Here is a 22,556-nt window from a genome sequence, read left to right as displayed (position 1 = left end):
GGGGGGGGGGGGGGGGGGGGGGGGGGGGGGGGGGGGGGGGGGGCGACAATAAGGCCAATGTTATGTCACTGGCTCTGTTCGCTTCCAGAGACCGAACGCCTGCTGGTCCAAATACGACGATGGCGCCTGATTAAAAACAGGTACTGAAAGGTTTTTTTTGCGTATTTGATTTGTTTCGTGTGTTTTGTTGTTGTTTTTTAAAGCAGCCTAATGACTTAATCCTCCTGCTCTCGAGTGTGTTCAGAGAGAATCCTCGTCTGAGTTCACGCTGTGTGTGTTCTCCCTGGTCTTTCCCTCCTGATTCTCCAACCCAGCGGGAGTTTGGTGCCATTTGTGCTGTGGCATGTAACACAGGTCCCCCCAACCCCCCAAAGATTATGGGGGCTAAGACAATAATAGAGGATGGGATGGGGAGCAGAGGAGGGGAGGATGAGCAACTGTCTGACAAATGAGGAAAAAAAAATAGGAATTGCGTCTGATCTTTCACCACATTTGCACTGATGTTTTGACTAGACCTGTAGAGTCGACTCCGTCGTCACCGCTCACCTGAAAAACAAATCCCTATATGGAAAGAAGAAGAAAAGTGATGCTAGCTGCAGGTTTGTTCAGTATTATTTAAATGTAGCGTAATTAAAAAAAAAAAAAAAACAGGGTTCAGTTTCTGGCAGCTCATCACAGGCAGCTTTGGCAAAAGTCAAAAAGTTATTGAATTTTGTATTTTCTTTGTTTACTTTTCTCTGAAGTCAAAGTTTTTCCTTTTCTCCTCTGGCTACATTTGTTAAAAGGTTCTTTGTGGCATGTGCAGCAGTTTTGCACATCTACAGACTTTCTCTGCAAAGACAATCAACTTTCAAGCCTCGTCACAGATTCACAACTGGATGAAGATCTTTGATTGGGCCGTTTCAACACAAAGACACTTTAATCTGAACCACTCCACTGCAGCTCTGTCTGCGTGTTTAGCATCGTTTCTCTGACAGAAAGTCAACCTCCCACCTCGTCACACGTCTTTGCAAGTTAATGTCATTGAAGCAAAGTGGACTTTTCGAAGATATTTCAGATTTCTGTTTCTCACAGTTTTTGAAAACCATTAGTTATTTTCCTCCAAATTCACAACTATGCACCACTTTGTGCTGGTAGTGCATGAAATCCCAATAGTACAATAAAGTGAAGGCACTGCAGTTAGAAGACATAGGTGCATTTGCTTTCTGTCTTAAGGTATGAAAAACTAAAGGAGACATTTTCAGTATTTCTAAGTGTCTAATAATCAATGTTTTACAAAGATGAAAAGTTTTGTTCTCATAAGCAGGTGTGGAAACTGTGTTGATTTGACAGAGGTGCCATAAACACTGCATGCCATTACCCCATCCCACAGTGTTACGCTACTATAAAACACCCTAAATATATGGTTATAAATCTCATCATGAACATGTATATGTATGTAGTAATTACAGATTTTTTTAGCCACAGAGAGGCAGCAGAAACAAGCTGCAAAGAAACCCGATAGGCTGTGATTGAAGTCAGGGTGGGCAGCACCTAGCTGCTGTCTGATGATAGTTCCTCTCCCAATTTCCTCCTAATGAAATAATCTCTGTCTACCTAACCTAATTCCTTTGCTGTTTTGGCCTGAAGTGCAGTCTGAAGATCAGATAAGATAAGAACAATCTTTGTGAAGTCACCAAAAGAGAGCGCAGGGGGCTATTTGCAGGGAGAATGAATGTTTATCTACAGATGAGGGATTCCCCCCCCCCCTCCCCCGGTTTGGTCTCAGACATTTTATCATTGCCTATTTATCAGTCAGAGGTTGTTTGTTTTGTTTTTTTAGGTCCAAAAGTAAGGCTTTTGGCAGAATGTCTGGCGGTGCAAAAAAAAAAAAAAAAAGGTGAAAGCCCAGAATACCCAAACACACCCTGTCCCACATTATTGAAATCCTTCGACATGGCGCTCCACGCTGGGCACACATTCCACATCACTCCGGTCCGTCTGGGGGGAAACCTACCTGTTGCCCCGCAACACCGGCCAAACACAGGGGTCAGACAAGCGTGTCTGGGCAATTCCTAACGTGACAGTGGCTCACCAGAAACCCGGACTGGCGTGGTAATGATACTCCTGCGCGGTGGGCGGGGCCGGCGTTCGCCTCCGCGGACGCTGGTCGGAGCCCAGTCTGGCCCGCACTCACAAACGGGGAGGCAACACAGGAAACCGGGGCTTCCAGTAAAAACATGTAATTAGAAACACATTGACTGGGAGCCTTGGCATGATACACCCATCACGATGGAAGAGACACATGCAGGCCGGGATGCACACATGGGTTTAAGAAAGGAGAGACTGAAATGAACAATGGAACACTGAGAATGAGAAGGCTAATGCTGCTAAGCTAACATTCACACCTTCGGATATCTACTGTGGATTTAACGGCAGGAGAAACATTCTCTGCCTTAAGCTGCTGTCGCATAGTTACATCAGGATATGTTTGCTGGTGAATGGAAAAAAACACACAATTCAGGTCTAAACATCAGAAAATCAATAGGTTTTGGAGAAACATGAAGTCCTGTCGTGTTTGTGAACATTGTATGGAAGATGTACTGCTGCTCTAGTCCATGTGTATTTTGATCAAAGTATTTAACTCTTGGAAATTAAGGGTGTATTCACACCAGCCGTGGTTAGCCTGCTTTAATTGAACTCTAGTTCGTCTGCCTAGAAAGTCCGGTTTGTTAGTGTGAACGCCAAAAAAAGTGAGCTGTGGTCTCGGTCGGTTGAAGTGAACTCTGGCGCAGTTCAAATGTATCCATAGCGCAGGGAACTCTGGGTAAATACAACCAAAACAAACACGCCAGTGGGAGAAATAGCTTGTGGTCTTTCTCACAAAGTCAAAAGAGAAATCCTACAACCCCAAAACATGACAATATTCCATTTTTGTTTACATTTTGTGAAGAAGGAAGCTGAGCTGTTCTTGTACGGTTTTTGTGTCGTTTCCTTCAGTGGTTCTTGAAGGAACCACAGGCGAGAGGAGGAAAAGGCTTTTCAAAGGGTTTGGTTTATTTGACACAGTGCAGTGTGAAACTGAACCGCACCAGTTAGAAGTCTAACAAAAGTTGCAATTTTGTTCCCCGAACGAACCGAGTCTACGGGACTGTCAGGTGTGAAAAAAGTCAAAGTCTAGCTTTTTGAGTTTCGTGCATCCAGCATGCTGATGAGAGTTAGGCTTTTGAATAGCTTAGATTGACAGCAAATATCATTATTATTGTGTTATTTATGAGTTGAAATTTGTAACCCTGGGATGCCAAACACGTGAAAGTTAGTGGACTCTCTATAATGGTCTTTTTGTGTTATATGTGGTTAGAATAACGCCAGTAGAAATTACATTTAACTTCCTGTGTGTGTGAAAACAAACAGAATTGTAATGACGGCTACGTGAACTGGTCTAGGGAGGAAAGAGAAAACAATGGTGTGGTTAGCTCACCTTGACATCTATTGACTTCGTCATCCTGAAAACAACATCTGAGCTGGTTGGCCCAACAGCTCCATCCAGTGCCTCACTGGACAGCCAGCCTAATCGACGGTGATCAGTAGAGTTCGATTTCAAATGTGGGTTTTCCTGAAGGTAAAAACATTTGCAGTTTAGCTAAAGATGGTTTTCTTCCAAAACACAAATACTGTGTCTCCTCTCTGTGGTCTCTTCAGTTGTCTGTAAATGTTTGTATGACTTCAAGCACAGGTGAAGCTCATCAGCCTAATCAAGGCAGTCTGCACTAACGTGGTGCTTTTGCTGCTTCAGGACATTTGAGAACCAGAGGACGGCTACATCACACATTGTTTCTCATCCAAAAACAATCCAAAACTCTGGGAAATTTTCCTCAAACATGTCACAGACTGGCAGACAGGTATGAAAAGATTCTCACTGAAGTTATTTCACTCAAAGGTGGTAAAACTAGAATTAAAGATTAGGGCGCCGTAACTTATTCCACAGCCAGAAAAAAATAGCAGAAAATTTGGCATTCGCCTGAAACTGAATCTCCTTCTTTTCCAGAGAACATATAACAGCGTGATTTGACGTTTCGAAAATAGATTTGCTTAATTAAGACACATCAATAAAAAACAAACAAAAAAAACTTTTTTATTGATAAAAAGTTTTGATCATATAAAAATTGGTTTATTTTGCAAAATTGCCATGGAAACACTTTTTTTGCATCACACGAGTCACATGATCAACAACCGGATGTTGTCACCGGCACAATCCACAAAGACTACGACACAACATTTTATTTGCTTTTTGTGGATGATGGCAAGTCCACAATTGCTAAGTTGTGGTTTTTCGACATTAGCAGAAGATAGACAAAGTTTTGCGCACATTCGTAATGAAAATGCAGCTATTGATAACTAAATATTTCTTTGGAGGCTACTGAACATTTCATGGTGTCTCCTAATTGTTTTATTCTAATGTCATGGTGGTGCATGATGAGCACCGCATGTATTCATGCAACAGGACTCATTGCACAAACTTCCTTTCCTCACATTTAGTCCCACATAGCATCGAAATGGGATCCATTACTAACCAATTCCCTGCTTCTGCAGCATAAAATGCTACTTTGGAGACTGAAAGTGCATCAGTCTGGACCGGAGCCCTCTTTGCTAGAGAGCAGTAGGTTGGTGGCACAAGCGGGCAGAGGCCCGGTCGCCAGGACGCGCCCTTCACTGCCATGCGGTCAACCCAACTCCAAGGGAACGAGGAGAGCCAACCGTGTTCCCTGGCATGAACGCCGGAGACGTCCTGCGGCTTTTGTTTCTGGCTCATAAGCGCGGATGTAATTGAACATGAGAGGCAGAAATGAGTTAATTGCTGAGCAAACAGTCACACTAAAAAACACGCACCGAAACATGCTGTAGCAGTTAGATGTTTTCAGGAAGCCAAGAGCGCGCACACACGGTAAGATTTATTAAGCATGAACGACCAGGCCTAATGATGAGAACAGCTTCTCCTCGCCGCTCGTGAGAATCTCACAGATTTCAGCGTGGAGATACCGAAAGGAGCTGGGGGATGGACGTGAGAAAGAGTCTCCGCATCCACAGAGAGGAAACCATCAGAGGCGCTCTTTAGTGTGTGGCTTTACAGATCAGGCGAGTGGTGACTGTGGCCTCAGAAAGAGAGGAGGGAAAAAAAAAGAGCCTTAATTAGCCTCCACTCCCGTCAGACTGCCAAACTAAGAATAGGGGTTAGATTAACGAGAAATGAACGCTTTTAATCAACTCTCAAAGCCGATGTTTTTTTTGTTTTTTTTTTTCCCCCCTCAGTGTCAACAGTTCACAAACACGTAATTAGAGTAAGTGGGGAAGAAATGGACGTTTTGGTAGGTGATGAGGTTTCATAACATCTGAAAACACAAAAAGTGTGAAGTGACAATTCACATTTTCCAGATGCGGCACAAACAGCTGGATTAATCATGAGGACGCCGAACATGGAAGGAAGGAGGAAGCCGGAATAGCATTGGGAAAAGAAGAAGGAGAAGAAGAAGAAGAAAACGCTCCTGAAACATAAAAAAAAAAAGAAACTGTATTTAACAAGGATTAACAGAAAAGCATGTAAACATATTTTATAAGGCACAACATCTTGGGCGACTTACACATGAAGAGAGATTAAAGAGTCTAATGAACATAAACAAAAACTTTGGTTCTTCTTTAGTTCCTTTTTTAGGAAGCTGATTTGTCCACAAATATGTGGCGAAAAAACTTCTTTTGAACTCTGAGTCCATTCATCTTACACTAATGACGGAGTTCAAAAGGCAGATTCTGCTGAAAACAGAGAACAAAGAGTACCTTCCTAAAGTATTCACACCCCATAAACATCATGACAGCAAACCTCATGTGTTAGACCAAAACAAAATAGAACCATTAAACAGACTGGACAAGTTTAGGGTTTGCAAACCGTTACAGCGAGAATCTGAACAGGGAGTTAAGTACGTTAGCATTCAGCCACCCTTATTCTGATTCCTCTAAATAAAATCCAGCACAACTAATTGATGAATAGTTAACCAAAGTGCTATTTAAACTAAGCAGACACACAGCTGTTCTTTTGGTGCTCGGAAATTTGTTGCGTATCAGAACTTTTTCATCAATATTAAGGAATTGTTGACTTAAAGCAAGCTCCTAAATCTTGTTGAAAAATTACTTGTAAGTTGATTTTCTCTTATGTCAAGTACACTAAGACATCTATCTGCATTAGAAACAAAAATTACTTGTNAAGGNTTTGTGTTTTTGCAGTGCTATTCAGACTTTCCTTTTGTAAAAGAAAAACACCGTTCAAAGTTCTGTGCTACTTTGTGTTTGTCTAACTCCAAAAAAATCCCACTAAAATACACTGATGCTTGCAGTTGTAACACCAAAAAAAAAAAAAAAAAAAAACGAAAAGAAAAGAAAAAGTTCCAGGGCTGCGAATGCTTTCCCAAAAACCCTTTATGTCAAACATAGATCGAACTTTAACCCCCCTTAAAACAGTGAAAGAGTAAAGTAGATCCAGAACAACAAAGCTGCAGAACTGACTGATGAAAGCTTGTTTCTACTTTCTGGGTTTTACGTAAACAAAAGCTGAAAGTTGTGAGTCGGTGCAGATCGCACAGCTACTTCCTGCTTTCACTGGTCCGGCTCCATCGCGTGTACAGTAAGCTCCAGAAATAAAAGGCGTAGATCCAAAGGAGGTCTGGACGCCCCCTAAGAGCAGGTGTCACTTTTAACAAAAGGCACTGTGAACGGATGCAAATAAAACCAGGAGAGGGAACCCAAAGGGAATCGGCTCACTGGTTTCCTTCAGAACTTGGCCGCTGGCCACAAAAGTACGTCGAGGTTACAACGAGCTCTGGTTGAAACCGTACAAAGAACGAGAGGTCGGAAGGATTTGACGTGAAATGCAAGACATTCCTGGGAGCAGACACAGCGGCTCCGGAGGCATATATAACATATGGGAATCTGTTTGTTCGAATATTAAAAATAATGCGGAAACAGGATGACGAAGAAGGACTTGAGGGAGGAGGCGGAGGGGGGGGCAGAAACTTTCAGTTTCCACATGCCTGCCTTAATGTTTCCCATATTCTTACATGGCTCTATCGGTAATGCCAATAACTCCAGCTATCTGTTCATCTCTACATGTTCGTACTTTACGGGTGCGTAAAACGCGAGACGGGGTTTTATCTCGGGGATCTCGCTTGTGCTCCTGTAATTGGCTTTAGCTCTCCGTCTCGCCGTGGACGTTCTCCATGTGGACCTTGAGGTAGTCGTTCCGAGTGAACTTCTTGTGGCAGAGCTGGCACTCCGCCATGGGCCGGTTGGGGTTGTGGGTCAGCTTGTGTCTGCTGAGCATCTTCTTCAGGCTGAAGGAGAGGTCACACACCTGCAACACAGGACAAATGTGGGCTGATAGGGGTCATGACAGCAGCAAACTGAAGAGCTAGAAGAACTACCACTTTGCAGAAGTACTCGTATCCCTTGAATGTTTTTGCATACTGTCACTTTACATCAGGAGTTTCTTTAGATTTTATTGGAATTTTACGAGACAGATCAACACAAAGACACGCTGGATTCTGAAAGACGTTTAGAGGTAAAAATGGTAAAAGTTCGAAGTGTTTGTGTTACGTCCTCCAGTTTGCCCGTTTCACGTCGGTCAGACTGGAAGGAGAGCATCCTTAACGATCAATTTTAAAGTCACAGTTGGACTCAACCAGTTGCTATTAAACGTCCCTCGACTTAAGAGCAAAGGAAGTCGTTCTTCCTCCGTTGTTGCTCCCATTCTCTGGAATAAGATACCCTTCAGATTAGATCTGCCCACAGTCTGGGTCGTTTTAAATCGCTTCTTAAAACTTTTTTTTTGTTGGCATTCAAGTGAGGTCTGACACTGTGACTTTTCTGTTGTGACTTTTACGTTTTCTTTTCTCTTCGTTTTATTTTATTCAGATTTTATATCTTTCATGTACTTTGGTGCAGTTGTTACATTTCTTCAACCTTCCTGTCTCAATGTTTCTTAGTTAATTTTAGGTATGTTTTACATTAAGCCTCAGATTAATATAAAGCTGCTGGATTTACGCTGAGATTACATTAGACACAAGTGACTTAGTTTAACTAATGAGGTGATTTACAGACAATCTTTCTGCACTTGATTTTATTTAAACAAAAACAGATTAAACAAAATCCGTGTCAACGTTTGTGCAGCAACATTTTTTCTTTGTGCCGCCACGCTTTGAATGATATCGATAAATGTTTCCAGAGGTCATCAAAGGTCAACCAGCTCCCCAACATTTACAGAAGGAAGCATGTTTGGTGTCAATAAACTAGCGCTACAAAGGAGGACAGGTTGACCTCTGATGACCTCTGGAAACTTTTTCTTTTTTTAGTCTTAAAAATGACAGCGGCACAAGTTTTTGCTGCTCAAACGCAGCACTGCTGATTGACACCATATTTAATTTGAATTTATAAATGTGGATTGGCCTGTTGAGCTTTAATGGCTGCTGGAAACATTTACTAATATCTTTAAAATGATGGCGGCACAAATTAAACTGCTGCTGAACAAAACCAGCACGGTTGATGGACGCCATGTTTATTTGGTTTTGTAAAAGTAGCTGGGTCAGCTGACCTTTGATGACCTCTGGAAACATAGAGATATCTTTAAAATGATAGTGGAACTATTTGTTCTTTTTTTTTTTGTTTTGTTTTTTTCAGCCCAAACCAGCACAAAAGCAGCACTGTTGATTGACACAATGTTTAATACGACTTTGTCAATGTGGACTGGCTGGTTGACCTTTGATGACCCCTGGAAGCATTTATTAATATCTTTGAAATGATTGCGGCACCAATGAAAATGTTTGCAGCACAAACACTTGACACCAATTTAGTTTCATTTGAAGAAGGTGAAGGAACAACTTCAGACAGATTTCATCTGTATCATGTGAGCTGTTTATTTCCACTACACAGTTTTGTTCCCCTCTGTTGGTCTGTTGTGTAAAATCCTCATTAAATCACATTGAGTTGGAAACAAATTATGAAGCAGTTCAAGGGTTAGAAAACTTTTGTGCTTCCACTTGCTGAGTTCTTTGGCTGATAGTGAGGTTTGGCTTCATAACAGTGACACAGGCTCATTTATAAAGAAGACATAAAGTATGAGAACTCCCCTCCTTCCACTCCCTTCAGGGATGGGAGAGATTGTACGGCACTTCAACATTTATCCTAAATAAGTCATTTTACACTGATGACTCCTCGCGCTCCCCTCGCTCCCCCCCATATCAATCAGGATAATCCAGCATTGGCCGGAATACCGTTTTGACATAAAGCTGGGAGAATCTCAGCATGCGTCCTCGGCTCCCATCTGCGAATTACATTTGGAGAGTCAGACAGCACACATCTGTGGCTCTGCGGCATTAAACAGCCGCTCTGATAGCAAAGCGGATCACATCGGATATCTACATCGACGCGTTACCTGGCTGTTGCTAAACGCGGCTCGACAATCCGCATAGCAGACCCAGCGTCGGCGGGCTATTTTTACTTTTTTTACAGTGACAGGAAGCTGATGAGCAAAGAGCCTCGACAATGTTTCGGTAGTTTTGCAGAATCCGCAGGCTCTCTTTTCACGTCCATAAAGTGCGTCTTGGGAGCGTGCGATCCCTTTCTGTCTGACTCGAACATAAACCGTCTCCTTTAATAAAATCCAAATGTCATTTCTGTTATTCCACTGGTTCTTAGGATCAGATTAATGACATGGAAATATCTCTTTCGAGGCTGGAGAAAAAAGAAGCCAGATGAGTGTTTGATATCTTTAGGGGGGGGGCAGGAGGGAGCCTTTGTGGTGATGCTTAATTGTCTGTGAGTGGGACGCTGATTTTATGACATTTAAATAAAGCTGCAGATGAGTCTCTGGGTGGATGGAGTTTCTGCTTTAAAGCTTTCTGGGTCTTAAATTTGATATGTTTATTCAGGAACTGCAGTCTCCACCTTCTGCTGATGGTCGATCATTAATAAAAACACACACTTTCTATGTTTTCTGCTGTATATTGTACAGAAATAAAAGACCAAAAGACACAAAAAAAGAGGTGGAACACATCTGCAAAAAAAACAAAAAACAAACTAAATCTTACCAAGTATTTTTTTGTGTAGTTTTTAGTGCAAATATCTTAGTACTCTTGAAATAAGACTAACTGACAAGTAGCTTTTCATCAAGATATGAAGAGATTAGAAAATAATTCCTGAATATTATTATTTTTTATAAACATCAGTTCCACTACTACTTTTTTCACTTATGGGAAAAATGTTTTGTTATAAATGAAACAATCTGCCAAAGGACCTAATGCTTTCTCATCAAGTTTAGTCTTATGTCAAATGAACTAAACTCAACTAAACTTCTAGTGTCTTCTTTCACTAGAAAGAAGATACAAATATCTGGTAATATTTTGTGTTTTTGTAATGTATTTCCGCTGGCAGATTATTATGTACTTATGTACACTTAAGTACTTTTTTCATCAATACGAAGGATTTGTAGACATAAATATGTTGTCATTTCTTGCTGAAAAGTTACTTGTAAGTTAGTTTTGTCTCATTTCACGTGTACTAAAGATATTGGCACTAGAAACTAGACCAAACAAACTTGGAAAAAGGTTTCGTGTTCTCGCAGTGTGAAAAGTTCACAATGAGCCGCATGAACGGATGGATAAACATTTTTTTCAGATCCACGTTTTTCTCCACAAATATCAAGCTAGGAAAATGTGGAAATGAACTTCCTGCTGACGACCTGCTGTTTAGCATCTCAGTGAAACGAGATAACTGCATCTGAGCAAACTGTTCCCTGCTATTGCAACAATTTCTGGTTTTCTAATTTTGGTTCAGAAGCCTTAAAAAAAACCCTCAATATTCAGAAGAATCAGATGTTTTAAGGTTTTACTGGCTTCGGTTACTCGCTTGCTGATTTGTAACCCAAACCCATTAGGGAAGTTTTGGAAATGTGTTTGGATAGTGGATAAGTGTCTTTGGCAAGACCGTTTGCAAAATTTCATATGGTGGAGCCAATTGAAAGAAGACCATGCCTTCAAAGGTCTTCTTTGATGCTCTTTCAATGAGGGAAAACTCTCCAGATCTCATAAACAGTAACTATCTCCATTAACATCAACGCTGAACACCACTGTTGTTAGTCATCTAACCTTAGCCCCCAAACTGTTCATACCCCTTGAACTTTTCCACACATTTACCACATTAAAACCTTGACCTAGCATGTATTTTACTGGGATTTCATATGAGAGACCAAAAGACGTAATGCTGAATGCAGAAAGAAGAATTCCACACCCAACAATGAAAATAAGACTAGAAGATGCAGCAAACGTTGGTCTTGCATTGACTTTAAGGGCTGAATACTCATCCACCACTTTTCCTTGGTCCATCACCTAGAATCCCATTAAATACAATGAAGTCCGTGGTTTTAACGTTACTCAATGTAAAAAGGTTCAGGAGACATGAGCAGTTTTGCAAAGCACGGCGATTGTAATCCCACAAGCACAGCAAGAATCCAGTGTCTCAGCGAGGTAAACAACATTTGGTCATATTTTAGCTCGGACTATTTGTTCTTACTTAAAGAAACCAGAACATAAGCCGTTACAGGTATTTAGCCTTTAGCCGCTCCGCTCGTTAGCCATGGAAAGCTACGCTACTTAGGAGAGTCATCTTCTGGAGTTTTAGGGAACATCTTTTCTAAGATTTCAAAGCTAAAAAAACCCCAATTCACCCGTGATATATATCAGAGATAACTGAGTCTTTTGGAAACTGTTAGTCACACTGAAGATAAAAAACATGTGCTTGTTCAGATGTGACTCCAAGCAGAAGCAGTTCATCACAGAGCTGACGAGTAAATCAGCGGTAGGAGCTCAGAGTCACACGGCCACGTCGTCAAGAATAGTATTTTTGTCAAATGATCTGAAATTGTGCCCAGCGATTTCTTAGAGCTGTTTTTCTACAACTGAATTGTTGTTTTTGGTTTCAGTAACTTAGCAAAACGTTCTTGGGTTTGGGTGAATGTTCACCTGATTAGTTGAGACGATTTTCAGCCTGAAGGTTTGGTTGTAAAAATGTCACAAACGGTGATAAAGTTTGGGAATTTATCGCATCATTTAACATTTATTGCGATAAATTTCTTATCGTGATAGGAATTCTGATTTATCCTTGTCACAATAAATTCTAATTACTGATGTTAAAAACTGTTTGTTGATTGTTAGCTTTACTATTTTCTCCACCGTTTGATCAAAGACAACATCAACAAATTTGAAAAATACAATTAAATGCAGTTACTGTGTGCAATTTAATGATATAAATCATACTTTTTTCTGACTGGTGTTCTAATGAAGACCTAAATAACTTTTTCTTATCGTCACTTTTTATCATTATCACAACATTTTGTGATAAATCTTTAAGTCCTTCCTAAAGTTTCACATTATAGAAGTTTCAAAACACTGACAGGAAATTCTGTTGCGTGTCTCTGCAAATAATTATTACTTCTGCAGTATTATAAGCAGAGGGTAATTTATCCCTCTGATCCTCTCAAAGTGTTTACATGAGATCTGTTCACTCTGCCCCTCCGGAGAGGCAAGATCCCTATCCGGCTCGAACCGAGCTCCGCATCTGGCCTCGTGCCAGAACTCCGTCACATTTCTCAAAAAAACAAAAAGCAAACAGAGACGAAAACAGGGAGGAATCGAAAAATGACGGGCAGTCTGCACTCACGTCGCACTGGAAGGGTTTCTCTCCCGTGTGCGTCCTCATGTGCTCGTCCAGCCCTCGTTTCTGGCTGAAGGCCTTGTTGCACTCGCTGCATTTGTACGGCTTCTCCTGCGGAGAGACGGGGAGATTAAAAGAGGGCACTCTGTATGACAGAACGCGGCCAGTTTTGATCACACATGGACGAAACCTGGAGGGAAAAGAACGAAAAGGGGGGGAAAAAAAGAGTAACGACACACACATGTTGGAGCGTATATGCAGAGAGAGAGGAAAACAAACACAGACATGCAGGAAAGATGTGGAAGTGTCCCAGGTTAACTTTCACACCCCGACCCCGATGCCCGTACGCTCGTGGAGATGGGAGACGGCCAACATGGGGACCATCAAAAACACATGGATTCCTAAAAAGAGTAAAGGAAAACAAGGAACAGGAATTGGCTTTGAAGGTGTTTCTGTAGCAGATCGATCCTCTGTGTCCACACCTCATCTGTTCACCAAAGGACATTTCCTCTGCTGCTTTTGGAGGCATTTCTTACTTCACACTGCAAAAACACAACAGCTTACCAAGTATCTTTGGTCTAGATTCTAGCGCAAATATCTTAGTACACTTAAAATAAGACAAAACTAACTCAGAGGTAACTTTTCCACAAGATATTGGAGCTTAATAACTCCTTAAATTTGCTGAAAAGGTACTGGTTCCACTGGCAGATTATTTCACTTATAATAAGACATTTTTCCCATGTTATAAGTGAAATAATCTGCTACAGAAACTAGCACTTTTTCATCAAATTTAAGGACTTATTGATGTAAAACAAGCTCCTATATCTAGTGGAAAAGTTACCTATGATCTAGTTGTGACTTATTTTAAATGTACTAAGATATTTGCCCTAGAATCTAGACCAGAAATACTTTATAAGATTTTGTGTTTTTGCAATTCAGCCAGAAGCAGTTATCTCACCGTGAGTGTGTTGTCACAACTATACAAGTGTGCGTGTGTAAGTGCGTGTGTAAGTGCATGTGTGTGCGTGTGTGTATGTGTACAGTATGCATGATGAAGAGGGAGGACGATAGGCGTGTGCTGCTTGCTGAGGGGAAACGCCGCTGACACTTTAAAGACTTTCAGGAGGAACTAGAAGGAGATAGTGAAGGGCTGGTTCCCACTGCCGCCGTTTCTGACAAGTCTGGCTGATAGCGGAGGCTCTGCCCCATTTTGGGCTTAGTTGTCATGGGAACGGGGTGAATGCAGGAAGCAAGGGTCCTGGGAAAGGCGCTATCATGTGGGTTGGGCAAGGAGTGCCCAGTGACACAGGAGACAAAGGGAGGTAAAGATCAGGTTCACTGCGTGTAGCGCCTGCGAGCGGCTTTAAGGATGCGACTGTTTGTGCGCATGTGACAGAGCGAAGGGGAGCCAGGGGGAAACAATGGAAATAAAGCCCCCTGTGTGTGAGAGAGAAGCCCTCCCCGCCCCACGGAAGCGGATTCTGTTCCGATCAATGTAATGCTAATTCCTACTGAAATCCCCCGGCTTTCACCAGAATCAGAAGTTTTCCACAACTCTGAAAAGTTAAAAGAAAAAACAATAAAACAAAAACGCATGGATGGACTTTTTAAGTAACACCCACAATGCACCACTGTGACCCCGGTAACATCAAACATCTGTACCTGGTGACCTTCGGCCTTCGAGCAGCTGTTTGGGCTACGACCTCTGACCCGACCTTTCACCTGAATACGACCGGTCTCCTACGAAGCGCACACCCAGCAAAGCGCGGACCGGGTCTTGTGTGTTCAGTCCCAGAGCAGCAGATCTTTTCACGTGACGCATTAACTATGCAGGTATTTGCAAAGCGGCGTGCGAGCAGGAAGCTGCTGCGCACCGACGGCCTTCAGGTCACCAAGAAACCAACAACCAAAAGGATTTTTTTTTTTTTAGACAAGCTGGCAACATGGCTTAAGGCGGTGTCAGCCTGTCAGGAACCCTGCAGGATTGATTACCATGTTATTGTAGGAGAAAAGCTGACTGGTCAGAGTGATGTAGTGCTTTTTCTACTGGGAGTGCAATGGGATCAAAGCTGCAGTGCATAACTTTTTTGAAAAAAAAAAAAGTTTTTTACTTATTTGTTAAAACAGTCACTTTGTTGTGACACCATGAGACAGATAAACCAGAAAAAACTGAACTCTTCCACTTCCTCCTTGTGCTCCTACTGCTGTCTGCAGAAAAACACAGCTTGGTCAGAAACAACCAATCAGAGCCAGGAGGAGGGTCTTACTGCCGTCAATCACCCTACCGCTTCCACTCTGCTACGTCAAAGCTAGTTACCCACAACAAAGCCTGCCATGAATGCTAAGGCTAGTTAGCATAGAAACCATTTATTTGTTTGTCCACCACATTAATTATCGCATACACAAGGGTGATTGACAACGCTAAGACACTCCTCCTGGTCTGATTGGTTGTTTCTGACTGGGAGCAGTGTGTTTCTTCAATAGTAGCGCTCGGCACAGGAACTCAAACCTTTCACAGATTATCTGTCACAACAGAGTGACAATTTTAACAAATATGTAAATAATGTATTTCTGTAAACTTTACATATTGCAGCTTTAAGGTAAAGAGGAACATTTCAACCATGACAAAGTTCAAATTATAACTGTTTACAATGATTTGTGACTCTGTGAATCACATTTGTTTCATTCCATGTTCTCGTGTAAAGACACGTGATTTTCTGGAAGAGCAGTGAACAAACAGAAACTTCTCGCTGTTTGACTTGTCGTATTTTAGCTCGGTTCAGAGGAAAGTGTGCAGATGGAAAAAGTGCACTGATTTGTTTACAGCCAATTAGGAATGGCTGACACTACATCGTCAACAATCAAGTTTAAAACAGCTTTAACAGGAAACGGTACGATGAAGCATCTTTGACCAACATGTAGGTGAAACTGGGAGCACGGCACATTGACGAAGCTAAAACAGACTTGGAGGTCTGTCACAGTAACACATTTTTTATGGATGATAAATTGTCCCAAAAATTACAAACGATAATATTGTCATTTTGAGACCATTTTCAAGTATTAATAATGCAAGTTTGCCCTGTCAAAGACTGGTAAAGTTTAATTTTGCAGAGATTAATTCATACTGGAAGTGGGAGACATTTTAAATATGCAAAATAAAAGACAACAACCAAACCAAAAACAATAAATAAAAGGAAATAAAAACCACACACAACAGAAACTATAAATAAAAGGGTTTATGAAGTCTCTGTATATTTACAAAAAATATTTTGGTATTTATACAATATATATCAATATTGGGTCTCAAGAGTTTTACAAAATGCATGGATCATAAATTAGCCATAATGTGACTAAAATGCGGCAAGTCTAACTCTAATTTCCTTAAACCGTTGTTTAAAGTTGTCAAAATGCCACAAGTGATTGAAGGCTTTGTTTCAAAAACTTTGTTTCATCAGTCAGAAGATCTGATTGAATCACATCCATTTAAAACTGAAATTTAAAAATGTGAGACAGTAAAACCAGAAGCCTGATATCTGCCATGTTCCTCCCAGGTTTGCCAGAGATGTGGTTTGTTGGATGAAACACACGAAACCCCGGCCTCATCCATCTGAAATCATGTGTTCATTAACGGTGAGCTGCGGCTCCTTCGGCCAAATGACATTAGTTTCTTTTGGGGTTTTTTTCCCCAACAGTGACTTCATCCGGCTCTGCTGTTTGTAACTGTTCAGCCCATATTTTAGAGAACTGTGAGCAAAGACAGGTCTGGGAATATTCAGAGCAAAAACATCAGTCAGTCTAATCAGCAGCTCACCGCTAAATTACATCTGCCTGTTTCTACGGAGACGGACGACTTGAGTGGGATACCTCCGCTGTTGACACGCTGCAACAGGCAGGGCAGCGCACTGTACTCTGGACAGCATTAAAAACGGGAACAAAACGCTTCAGTGAGCAATGCTGACAGGCTGCAAATGTCACAGTCAAACTGATGATGGAAATATCATCTAAAACACATTTTATGTCGATTTTGTCATAAGTAGCACACATGTTCAGATGCTTAGATGGCTAGAGAGTTTTGTTTTGGCTAAAAGCTCAATAAGTTGAAAACTGATGCCGAGGAAGGAGCAGCGTGTCCCAGCTCTGGAAATAAACTTGTGAGAAATGAAAAGCCTGCCTTTAATCCTTTAATTTCTCCCACCCTGAACACTGCCTCTCATTATGTTTACTCTACATCTTCATTTAGTTTCAAAATCAAAGGAAAAGCAGAGGGGAGCAGTAGAACTGATCTGATATCGGATATCGGATTGAGGCATCTTTTTAAATGGCAAAACTGCTGAGGTGCACATTTTGTCAGCCACCTCCAGAGTGATGCGTGCAGCAGTGCTTGGCATAGTAATTTTAAAAGAAATGATGCATATTTTTGAATTCATGGCCACCAAAATGGGTGTTTTTATTGTTGTATTGATTACATTATTTTTTCCCCCCAAAAAATGTGCTTTTTACCCATAAGAACAATTTACCCAGTAAAAGAGAATACTGCAGCTTCTATGTACAGATAGCTCTCGACGTAGAGGATAAAGCTCTCCAGAGAGCAGCTGAAACTCTAGTCATTAAAGTTTACGATGTTCAAAGCAAATCACTCAAGTTGCTCTGCTTTTAGCAGACAGCAGTTTTGTTTTTGTTTTGCTTTGCGTCAAACAGAAAGCAAGTTGGTAAAGTTTGTCCATAAATTATCACCTGGAGCCACACTGACATGTTTCGAGCTGATTCACCAGTGAGTCCCACTAAAGGTTACATTTGCAACTTTGTCATTTGCATCAGATTTTGTAACACGCATGTTATGTTGATTCATAACATAAAGAAAACTAATTTAATTGTTTGCTATTTTCCACTTTAATAACATGTTCACCATTGATTAAAACCTGTAAAATTAGAAGATTCTTGTTGGAAACTCAAAAGTCCAATAATTTTTTGAACAGTGAATGCATCATGACTCTTCGATAAGGAAGCTGTCACTGAGAGAAGAAACAACATCAGGGAGGTGTTTGAAAAATGAAGCCAGGGGAAGCAATGCAAATGCTTCCTCTGTCTACTTTCTGTACAGGATTTACACAGAGAGATTGCGGTTTACACTAGCTAGCTAGCACGGGTATGTTAGCATTGAGTTAGCGGGAGCCTCAACCGTCACAAATCACACGCAATGAAGATGTATGAGAAAGTTCCACAAGAAAAACAAACAACATAAAACATACAAAATTAAGACAAAATTTAAGACCTGTGATTAACATTTAATTGTTTTTAATAATTAAATTAAGACATTTTAAGACCTTAACTTGATTAGATGGACTTAAGGCATTTTAAGACCTTTTAAGGATTCACGAATACCCTGCATAAAAAGCATGACGAAACTTACTGTAAGGAAATCAAACATACCCGAGTGTGGGTGCGGATGTGCATCTTCAGGCCGTCGTTCTTGCTGAACGCTTTGTCGCAGTAGGGGCACTGGTACGGACGCTCACCTAAGACATGAAAATCAGTTAGTAACACTCCAACTGTAAAAGAGTATTTTAGGCCAAACATCAACAACTGCTTAAACTACAGCTCAACAAAAAGAACATCTCTTAAATAGCTCCATCCCTTTCTTTAAATGGAGTTGCTAAAAAGCCCACGAATGAACATGACTGAGCTGGATGTGTGGAATAGATCATTCTCTCATCAACTTTCCACTGTGGATCTGAAGCTTGTGGTGGTTTCACTCTGTGGCTTGCTATCCGAGCTCCAACTGGCCAGGAGTTTCGGAGCACATTCAAAGATATCTGGCTTCTCCTGGCCGGATCAAAAGCAGTCCAGTCAAAGTCTTATAGATCCTATCTGAGCGCACGCTGCAGATGACAAAGAGAAAGTGACGGGCTGTCAGTCAAACGGCCTGCTGACACATGGATCTGTTTACTGTGTGCTGATCCACCGGCCCGATAAGAGTCCCAAGAGCTGATTGCTAATACATAGAGGAGAGCAGAAGGAATAACCTGCAGAACTGTGCAGAAATTAAAGCAACACGAAGCTGACCCCCAAAACAGAAATGACTTAAAGATAAGAAAACGTTGTTTCAATCTTTCCAAACTGATGTTCAAATCAATCCCTGAGTCAAAAGAATAAAAAAATAAAACTGGTAAAACATTCATCTGTCGAATTTACCGTTCTGGTTAGAAGTTTGAATCGTGGCCAAGAATATTAAGCTAATTTACGAGTTTGATTTTTATACCTACAAACTGAATTATTATGTAGATTAGAGATTATGAGACTTGCCAATGTTTGAACCGCATATGTTTGAAATTATTCTTAAAGGTTTCGCTCGTCCAGCTACATGCACGCAGACAGACTCAAATATCAACACAAACCCCAAATAAATTTTGGATGAATGACGTTTAACAAGTTAGAGGAAAAACTACACACTTTTTGTAGAAATGAGAATAACCCTGTCTGCTTATTTGACCACTGAGAAAACACAGAGTTTATTTAAACCAACCGGTTTCCAGGCGCAGTCTCAATTTTTTTGTGTGTAGCCTGCTAATTTTTGAATACCGTTGGGGCATTATCATTCCAGAAGCTTAACATTAGCCTTTTTATTCACTACAATAACAATTATAACAAAGTGTTATTTGTCTTCCACAAACTTTTATTCAATCTGTACTTTGAGAGCAAAGTGAAGCTAAAGTTAAACGTCAGTCAACAAGAATAGTTAACGAAAGTGTTTCACAATTAAACCGACAGTCACAACGCAAACAGAATGATGTCATCAAAATAAATAAGAATGCAGAAATGAAGAAGTAGGGTACAGCCCAGTCTTGAGGAGTAAAGTGAATGTTTGATCCACTCTACAATTCACCTTTGACCTGGAAATATTGAGGAAAACCTGGCCGGTTGACCCGAGTGCTCTCTACAGTGTGTGGATGTATCATTTACCAAGCATAGTGGTGGCGCCGTTATGTGATGGGTCTGTTTCACTTCCACTTGTACTGGTGAGTATCACAGTGTCAAGAATAAATAATGACAAATGTGGTAGCTTCACTTCAAAACAAGACAACATGGCGGACAAAGATCCAAACACTCAATCTAACTGGGTCTACAAATGGATAATGGAGGCTACCAGTGGGCTTCAGCGGCCCACTTTGAGCTCAACAGGGGGTGTGTCCCCACATACAAACCGATTCAAACCAATCCTACCAATTCTGACAAGACGTTGGATTGAACATTTTAATTTGGATGTATAGTGAGCTTGGGTATAAAAAAAATTGGCTTTATTGATTAGAGAAAAGTCCAGGTTAAATTCAGACCTTGTGCACCTTTAAAAGTAAACCACTGAATTAGCGATGAAACCACTTCACCCAGCGAGAACAATGGTTTAAATGAATCTTTAACAGCACAAAATTAGAAGATGAATTTCTCACTGGTTCCATGTTCACATACATAAAATTAAACACACTGACATAAACATTTCCTTAAACAGAAACATAATAACCTATTGTTGCTTAGTCCCTCCCTACAACAATTTAATCTCCTGCCTGGTTTGTCCGACCATAATCTGTCTTCAGTGACTCGATGTTGAGGAGGCAAGCAAGTAATTTTATTGATGGGGGACATGTGCTGCCCTTTTAAATAAGAAGGTTAATTAGCTGTGTTTCTTTGGGATTCAAAATGCAAAGATGCTCATTAGATCAGAAAACCCATTGTGGGAATATATGAGAAGATTGATATTATCCCAGGTTATAAACACGGTTCTTCTGGAGGAACATTTTTTTCTCCTCAGGTTCAGATTAGGTCCAATCAGAAACCCTGAAAGGTTGATCCGATAGCACAGGAAATATTTAGTGGAAGTTGTTTTTAAAGCTGTTTTATGAAAAGTTAAGCTCAGGAAAAAAATAAGAAAGAAAAATCATGTTCAAGGACTTTATCCTGACACTTCATATTTACGTCCTACAAAGCACGTCTGTCAACAGAAAAGTTACAACAGCTGTCATGTAGCAGATATACAAGTCGACTTCTAAACCCACCCACCATAAATCCCCCACAAGAGGGCTTCAGAGGAGCAGCACCAGTGACACCGGGTAATAAAACGTGCAGCCTCAGGTTAATGTGGAAAGGGTTAACGTGGCATATGCGGTCTGATCACACGTAGTGAAACATGCGCACGAGGATGGCTTGGAAATCCGTCCCAAATCCCTCTTACCCCCACAGCTCGGCAGGAGGGTTGTGTTTTTTTTGTTTTTTTCTTGTTGACAAACAGCAAAATCTGAATCCCAGATGTGTTTTGAGAAAGAAGACGGTAAATCTTTGGTTATATGTAGCATGTGCGGTGTCGGGTTAAGGCCCGGCGTTAGCCTCGGGCAGTCCTGTTGGAGGCATTACCGCGCTAATGGCATGGTGTGGCAGCGTACTCTGCGGCTTGGAGAGCGTCCCTCGCAGGAATCTGGCTATTGTCAGCTAATGCAGAGCACACACTCCAGCCTGCAAATGCAAGTCTACACACCAATTCACCTACTTAACCTATACACTCTCTGGTTCTGAACATGTGTGACTCATCTGGAAAACCCAGGGAGACAAAGTGACGGGATTCGGTGTTATATAAGGAGGCCGTTTCCGCAAGGAGCGTTTGAGTAAGCCACTCAAGGCTACTCGTGTTTACCGCTGAAATGGGTGAGCTTGGAATAAAACCCAACCTCTTAGCTGAAACAGGAAACAAACAAATGCTACTTGGAAAACTGCGGCGTTCCTCCAGCGTCGGTGTCTGTCGAGCGTGCCAGACGATGCGTGTCTGTTCTGCTGAGTGTTACTGTAACTAGAAACCCCCCCCCCACTTATTCTCCAGATTGAGCCAGATTGTTTGGGGATTACGAAGGGTGGCTGCGAGCGCTGAGCCGGGGCTTTATGTGGGCCGAGATGGTAACTGATTTAGCATGTGCTGAAACTGTACACCGCCTCTTTGACCCTGGGTGTCTCCCCCTCCTGCCTCCCGCCCCCCCTGCTGCGGCCCTCACACCCCTAGTCTGCTAATCGATCCGTTTGGCACAGGCTTGTGTGTGTCGTATGTGTGTGCACACATGCGTGTGTCTGCGCGTCTGGTTAGCAGATGGTCGGCTTTTGTCATTTTGCCTGCCGCCTTGTGTTCGTGTTGCGGAGAACCCTTTGTAGCTCCGAGGCTCCGGATCTGAAAGACATTAGCGCTGTCCGTCAGAAATTAATTCTGGGTTTCCTCCGGTTGAAGCAGACAGTGACCCTCCACTGTCCCGGTCCCTCCGCCCTCTGCCTCATGCTGTCAGGGGCCACGGAGGTAATGCGATATAAGCGTGCTGAAGATGATAAGAGATTCCCATTGTCCCAAAACCTTCACACTTGACCTTCCTGATGAGGTCAGAGCGTCAGAAGATTTCTCCGCTTTCTGAAAGTGCCTGTTTAAAGTTGCTTTGGTGAAAATGCTAGTCACCTTTGATCTACATGTAAATCCAGCTGTTCTCTGAAGGCTCCAGAGGTTTGTTAGAGGAAAGCATGAAGGCCGAGGAGCAAACGGCAGGGTTAGGGGCGTGAAAACAACAACGTGTTCATCTCACACAGCATGTTTCACTCCATCTTTTGAAACTGGAAAGGGCATGACACAGTTGAAAACTGACCAAGAAAATGGCCGCCCACCTAACACTACAGGCCAGCAGGGCTATTGCAACTCTCAGAGAGCTGCAGAGACCAAGCGTGAGAATCACAAGAAATCCTTTAAGAAATCCTCAAATCTAGCTGCAAGAATGCCACTGTTGCCTGGTTTGTCACACTTTTCTATTTCG

At 41.7% G+C, this 22,556-nt stretch overlaps 1 protein-coding gene across 1 annotated transcript in view; it reads right to left on the bottom strand.

Moving 5' to 3' along the window:
- Positions 1-6,429: 6,429 nt before the first annotated feature.
- The window catches only part of prdm5 (PR domain containing 5), a 53,580-nt gene continuing 37,453 nt past the window's right edge, over positions 6,430-22,556 (bottom strand). Inside the window, exons 14-16 of the mRNA XM_015043586.1 lie at positions 18,160-18,245; positions 12,736-12,840; positions 6,430-7,378 (exon numbers count right to left, since the gene is read on the bottom strand). Coding sequence (XP_014899072.1) covers positions 7,214-7,378; positions 12,736-12,840; positions 18,160-18,245 — 356 coding nt within the window. The 3' untranslated portion in view covers positions 6,430-7,213. The remainder of the gene's footprint in view (positions 7,379-12,735; positions 12,841-18,159; positions 18,246-22,556) is intronic.

The sequence above is a fragment of the Poecilia latipinna genome, unplaced genomic scaffold, assembly GCF_001443285.1.
Source record: "Poecilia latipinna isolate Pla-1442-1.1 unplaced genomic scaffold, P_latipinna-1.0 Scaffold641, whole genome shotgun sequence".
Classification (NCBI taxonomy): Eukaryota; Metazoa; Chordata; class Actinopteri; order Cyprinodontiformes; family Poeciliidae; genus Poecilia; species Poecilia latipinna.
Note: the sequence above shows the minus strand (reverse complement) of the source record. Positions and strands in the feature narration are given on the sequence as shown.